A 6,780-nucleotide genomic window follows, 5' to 3' on the forward strand; every position below is an offset into this window, starting at 1 on the left:
AAAGACAAGCTTTGTCCTTAACAGATATTATTTCAAATTGCTTTAGCTTCTATCTGCACACCTCAATTGCTTAGAAACTTGCAGGAGCTCTTCAAAGCCAAGCATGGAGTTAGACTCCAATCCAAGAATTTTTGAATGATGAGGTTCCTCAGATCCTTCTGTTGACACTCAAATATATGGCTCACATGGTTACTCAAATTGTTCTGCAGTCTCCATGCAAAGGTAAATTACACCATATAGCAGTGGGTGGGTTGTAAGATGAAATGTATAGTGGGAATTGCTTGGTCAGAGGAAATTCCACAAAATAACCTGTGCCTGGCCTCCATCCATCAGTACCTCCTACATCCTACTTCTAACCACTCTCCACCTCTACCCCCAACCATACTTTGAGAGAGAGAGAGAGAAAGAGAGATAGATCTTGGACTGTAGGTCAGTGACTGGATTTAGCAAGAAACAGTTGCCACATATGCAAAACATTTAAAACATTGCAAAATAAAAGTGTTCGTGTCTCTGCTTACAAAAAGCTCCTGTCCATGCCACCTCTTGTCCCCAGGGTTTTGGGAACATGCAGATATTGCCACAGTGATATCACTGGAGCTGTGCAGTCAATGCATGATGACAAAGGATAAAATATGGGTAGGGAACATCATCTATAAGCAAAACCGCAAGTAATACAAGCTAGCTGTAAAACAGGCTGCAAGCACCCTCCTAAGAATGAAAAGAAAATTTTGCAATGTTCTGGTGGTCAGATTGCTAACTGATGCCCACCCACGTGTGCCTTGACCTGGGACACAAACACACAGGTGGCACTTCCAGATTCCAAGTCATGCAGAGCCAAACTAGTGCCTCTGGAGCAGCAATCTCATTAATTCCCAGACCAGGTAATTCACCCTCCATAACACAGGGCTGATGATACCAGTATAGACAGACTGGGGAAGTCCCATCTCAAGGAAGCTGTGAATGACACACTCCTGGGGGTGGCTTATGTGATGACTTTAAGGCAGAGATGGCCAAGCAACAGCCCCCAGGCTGGATCTGATATGCAGACAATTTATCTGCTTTCCCGGAAAGGCGAGTCTGTCCATGGGCTCATTACAAATGGCAGGGCATGGGGAGATGGAGGAGAGATTGCAAACCTGGGGCTAGACCAAGTCATATGAAGTGCCATGTAAATACAGCTGCAGTGGTTTGGGTCCTTAATACTTGAGAACTCAATGTGACAAGGAAACACTGCTTCTTCTGCACCAAAAAGACTACCGGGCAGCATGAAGTGCATCAAACAGGTCTGTGCTGGTCCTTGTGAAATAAAACATTGCTGCTTAGTGAATGGGAGGTCCTCAAGACACAGAGCACAGGACAATGTCAGGCAGTGTGGCAAACACACATCTCTCTATTGCAGTGCCTCCCACCCCCATACCCTTCCCTTGCAGGCACTCAGTTCCTCTCAAATCACCACAGGTTATGCCAGTGAAACATCCAGGGGACAACATAACAAGATAGATCAGACAGCTGATCTCAGATGAGGAAGCTCCATTTCTGGTCAAATTATTTTCAGTCTGGATGAGTTGCTGGTCTGGCTCCTCCTTCCAGAAGGAGAAAGGACATGAACGAGTGTGAAGAGGGAATAGATTTTCATGCTTCATGTACAGTAAGCATGCTCTTTCATCTGCCAACCTGTTTCCAAAGTGAATGAGCTATTTACCACCCTTGGGGTATTCTGTAATTTAAATGCAGAGAGCCCCTTCTCCCTGTTACACTTGTACAGGAATTCCTGCCACTGACCAGAACTTGCACTCCACACTGCACCGCTCCTCCGAGACAGAGAGGCTTTCTTGTCTGGAAAAAATTGCAAAGATGAGGGCAGACACTCCCCTCATGTTTGCTTCTCACCTGGGTGTGCTTCTGCATATGAACTCTCAGTCAGACAGGTATATGTACGTGAGCGTATGTTTATTAGCACTAAAAATGCATTTGTCAAAATCTCTAGAGTTAAAAAACAATCATTACATAATTACATTAAACAATTAAACAACTGATTCATCACTTAGAGGCTCACCAACAACACCTGAAACTCATCCCAGTCACTTAAGAAGGCAGAAGGTGACAAACAAAAGCAGCTCACAGAATGTCCTGGAGGTTAATGGCCCTGTGCTCTGTCCTGGTAAGGGAAGATACTTTCTGTTCCTGGCTGCTTAAGTCTAAAAGCTGATGGCTTCTGGGCATTATCTGCTCTAAGCTGCTGCTGCTTTAAGGTGTTTTGATACAGAGATATTCTACACAAGCAACCCTTCAGGTCAGTGCTGTGTGATTAGGCACTCACCTGAGATGCCTGTGCTGCCTAACTTCAGTCCCTTTATGATAGTATATACTTAGACCTCATTTCTCCAATAATGCAGTTAAAAACAAACCTCTTCAGCAACCTTTGAAAAGCTTTGTTGGCACTTCCTTCTGCTTTGTGGGGTCTGTGATCATAATGAATGTGCAGAACACAAAAATGCTACCTAGCTCAATGCAACAATCTGCTCCAAGTCTCCTGAAAAGTGGAACAAACAGAAGTGGAATGAAGTTGGGGAAGCAAGTTTAACTTTGCCATCACCTGCTTTCCAAGTGGGTAGCCATGCAACACTAATACCTTCAAGAAAGAATTCTCTGGGTTCTTTCACAACACAAATATAAAGGGGAAAAATCACCACTGTGCTTTTATAAACTAATAGAAAGTGTCATGGCCTGTAGAGAGCACCAGTGTCACTGCAGGTCCATGGTAAAATAATTTGTCTAGCATGGGTCTGTGGACGAGCATATGTGTTCCACTGGGACACAGCAATCAAAAGCTGCACTAACGAGGTAAAGACACTACTGCAGAAAGTTATACTAGCAAATCTCTGCTTGTAACATTCATGTACTGGTAGCTCTGCTTAGACAATATTGGTGCATACCTGCTTGGAGGACACCGCTGGCAGAGTAATCAAGGCACCTAGTCAATGCCACTAAGAACTGACCTCAGTCACCTGGGCTGGTAATGCTGCACCATGTGGTAGCACCCCATTGCTGACCACAGAGCCAGAGCTGGCATCAAGCAAGGGTCCTTCTCACAGTAGCCAGCACCCTCCTGCACCAGGGTGCACACTTATAGGGGCCAGTGTGCTGCAGCCGTCGACAGACATCTGCATGCACATCCTTTGACACGAACAAGAAAGACAGCACAGCCACCAAAACGGATCCCTGCACCCCCAGCCAGCCATGTGATCAGGTAGAAAGTCTTTTTCAGAGGGACACTGGGGAAGAGGAAAGCACTGGTGGGGTGACTCCCTCCTGAGAGCTGATCTTACACTGTTGGCAATATTAAAGGCAAACAATGTTTCTGCCCAGGAAACAGGTGAGGACTATGTCAAATGCAAGAGAACATAATGCAAGCAAATGCAGTTCAAAATGCTTCACATGAGTGCACCACCATTCCCAACATGCATGGGCTGGGAACAGAAATGACCTGTGTGAGGCTTCACAGCCACCCCAGGCCCAGTCCTTACCCCAAACCATATGAGCCCAGTACTGAGCAGGGATGACCCACGTTTTCTGCAGTCTGCGATCCCTGGAGGAACTGTGGCACCTGTACCACACTGAGGGCTCCCCAGCCCCACACACTGGGGACTCCATTGTTCCCATGCTCCCGCTCAGCCACTCCACAACCTCTGCCCTTGTTGGTATCAATGCACACCAGGATCGAGCACGCATCGCCTGTGGGGGCCGTAACACCAGGCAGCACGGCTGCATCTTGGCATCCTGCTCAGAAGCAGAACTTGCCTTAAAGCCTCCTTAAGGATTAAGAATCCCCAGCAGAGCATCCGCAGGACACTGGGGGCTGCTGGACTGGCGGCCCTGGAGCCCACCCACCCCTTTCCTCCCCAACCCGCCCAAGGAGCCAGCACCTCGGACCCAAGGGGGGCCACCCGAGCAGCTGGGATGTGCCAACTCCGGTGCCCTCCACACTGGAGGCAGCCGGCACCCCTCCCTCCCTCCCTCCCTCCCTCCCTCCAGCTGCGACCACGGGGCGCTCGGAGCACGGCTCGCGGAGCTCGAGCAGCCCCATGCCCGCCGCAGCAGCGCCCATAGCGCGGCCCTCCCGCCCCGTCAGGGGCCGGGCGGCCTCGGGCCGCGCTCCAATGGGTGGCGGGGGGCCGGGCCGGACGGCCCGCCCCTGCCCGCGCCTCCATAAGAGCGGAGAGCGGCGCCCCGCGCCCGGCGAGCTGAGGCGGCCGAGCGGGTGCTGCGGGAGCGTGGACCCTCTGCAGCCCCAGGTCGGTGCGTACCCGCGCGGGCAGACCCCGGGTCCCCGGGGCGACGGCGGGGAGGCCGCGGCTCGGCTCGCCGGGGCGGGGCGGCGCTGCGCCCGCCGGCCGCGGCGAAGGTGGGGGGTGCTCCGGGATCCTCGGTGGAAGCCGTCTGGGACGGGAGCGGGGAGCGGTGCTGCCCGCGGGAGCCTCGCCCTGAGCCGCGTGTCGCCTTGCAGGGACCCGGAGCCATGGCTGAGCACATGATGATGTCCGTGAGCCACGGCGGCGCCGGGCTGCAGAGCTACCGGATGGGTGTGAGTGGGCTGCAGGGACCACCGCAGCACGGGCAGCACGTGCTGAGGACGCTACCCGCAGCTGGTCAGATGATGCCGTACGGAGGGGCTGGAATGGATGGTGTGATGAGGCCGAGACCCAACCTCAGCGGACAGATGAACCACCACCAGATGCAGAATGCGATGATGTTCAACGGCCCGAGCCAGCAGCAGCAATACATGGGGCCAGTGGGCACCCAGCAGCTCATGGCTAGCATGCACCTACAAAAACTCAACACCCAGTACCAGGGTCACCCTCTGGGTATGAGCAACGGGCCCATGGCAGCTGGTGCTCAGCAGTACAGAGTGGGGCCAAGCCAGCACCCAGGCATGCAGCACATGCCCTCACCAGCGCTGACCTTGAATGTTATGGACACTGATCTCATAGATGAGGAGGTTTTGACGTCCCTTGTCCTGGAACTGGGGTTGGACCGGATTCAGGAGCTGCCAGAGCTGTTCTTGGGACAAAACGAGTTCGACTTCATTTCAGACTTTGTTAGCAAACAGCAACCTAGTGCCATCAGCTGTTGAGGGGTTTTGAGCTCCTCCTTGTGTCTTAGTGGTTTTGAGTTTGTTTATAACTTCCTTCTCCACCTGCCATCCTCCTCCCTTCCCATGCCTTGCCCTGTCCTGGATTCCTGACTTCCCCAAAGAGACAATCATCGGACACTGGCTTGCAATGGATTGCTTTTCTCTTCTGTGTGGTTTTTCATTTGGGAGTTCCTGGGGAGGGGGTGTGTACCCCAAACAGAACAGATCAAGAGCTCTTGCTGTAGAGCTGCCTCTAAATGGCTTTAACAGGATTTCTGGTTTAGTAGAAATAATGAACTTATGACTTGCCACAACTAGGCTTTGAGCACAGGAAGTGATGGGCAGCTGGCAACCCTGCTGGTAGCTGGATTTGCTGGAGGATTCTGTCATGCCAACAAAGTTAAAGGATCCCCTGAGAGAGGATTGTCTCCCTGCCTGGTGCATGGTTTGAAACAGTTTCCCCTTGCAAACATGGGTGGGGTTAGATATTTCTTGGGACTTCTTACTGTGACAGTAAAAAGGTCTTCAGTCTTGTCTGTTCAGCTCAGAAAGGGGGGTACTTCCCTTCCAGTAAGCTATTTTTCCTAACTGGCTGAGAAAAATAAACTATGCATTGGGGAAGGGTGTGCATAGGTGCCTGAATGTTCATTTCTGTGAGACTTCAGATCTCCAAACCCATATAGCTAATCAACTGTAAAATTTACTGAGTGTTTGGGCTGATTTAGGCATAAGGCTTAAAGCTGCAGTCTAGCTCCACTTTTTTTCCACCTCTGAAACCAAATAAAGACCATGCAACTGTATATTCCAAATATAATCTTATTTATTTTTTCCTATGATAATTTATTTGCAAAGGGCTCCTTTTGTTATTTGGCTTTGGGACCGCTGGGAATGATGCATGGAGAGTACTGCAGCTTTAAGATGCTGGCTTCAAAAAAAGCCTGGGATAGTTTTCAGGCTGCTCTTCAGGCAGTCACTTCAATGCAAGGTCTTTATGCTGAACGCACAGGGCCGTGTAAATCCAACACCCTTCTGAATGTGATAAAGATGACTTGATTCCTAATTCCCTTACTCAGAAAAGGTTAAATGTAAAAGCTAGTGGGGTTTTGTTTCCTCTGCTGTCTCTTGTTTCCAGGCTCTGTGGAAAGCTCCTGTTAACTCCTAGTTGCTGCTGCCCCCTGCTGCTGACAGTTTCTAGCAGCTGTCACTCAACGACCAAGTGAGAATGTACAGATGAATTTGCAAATAAAAGCTGAAACATTTCCAGTGTGCATTTGTTCAGTGCTTGTCTCTGGCACAGGTGTAGTGTTGAGTACTGGGGAGAAGTGGTTTGTTTTCTTGTTTTTTGCTCTCATCTGTGGGCTGTGAATTCAGTTGCTAGTGTTCCCAACCTGACACCTAAGCTGTAAGGGTTGTTTGTAGTTTAATGCTTGAACTAAGTCAGTCCTTCAAGTGTGACTGGGAGGATGAGATGTGCTTCCTCTGTACTGAGGCTAGTTTCCCAATGTGGATGGTGGTTACCCTATCATGGTGGCTGCTGCTTGCAAGCTGTGCAGTCCTGTTCCTGCCTGATCCAAGGTGCCCAGACAAAAGGATGGTGACTCCTTATGCTTCTCTCAGACCAAGTGCAACTCTAACAGCTGGGTTGC

The 6,780-nt window shown here is 50.4% G+C and overlaps 1 protein-coding gene across 2 annotated transcripts; it reads left to right on the forward strand.

The window, feature by feature from the left end:
• Window positions 1-4,263: 4,263 nt before the first annotated feature.
• CITED4 (Cbp/p300 interacting transactivator with Glu/Asp rich carboxy-terminal domain 4) lies at window positions 4,264-6,410 on the forward strand. Of its 2 annotated transcripts, none has more exons than XM_082777753.1 (2): window positions 4,264-4,295; window positions 4,508-6,410. In XM_082777753.1, exon 2 carries the CDS (start codon window positions 4,520-4,522, stop codon window positions 5,132-5,134), a length of 615 nt encoding a protein of 204 aa, XP_082633879.1. In that variant the 5' UTR covers window positions 4,264-4,295; window positions 4,508-4,519; the 3' UTR covers window positions 5,135-6,410. The 2 variants fall into 2 exon arrangements, with proteins under 2 accessions (XP_082633879.1, XP_082633880.1); XM_082777754.1 differs by having other exon boundaries at window positions 4,281-4,299.
• The last annotated feature ends 370 nt before the right edge of the window (window positions 6,411-6,780 follow it).

This window comes from Aythya marila (genome assembly GCF_965140915.1).
Source record: "Aythya marila genome assembly, chromosome: 22".
NCBI classification, from domain to species: domain Eukaryota; kingdom Metazoa; phylum Chordata; class Aves; order Anseriformes; family Anatidae; genus Aythya; species Aythya marila.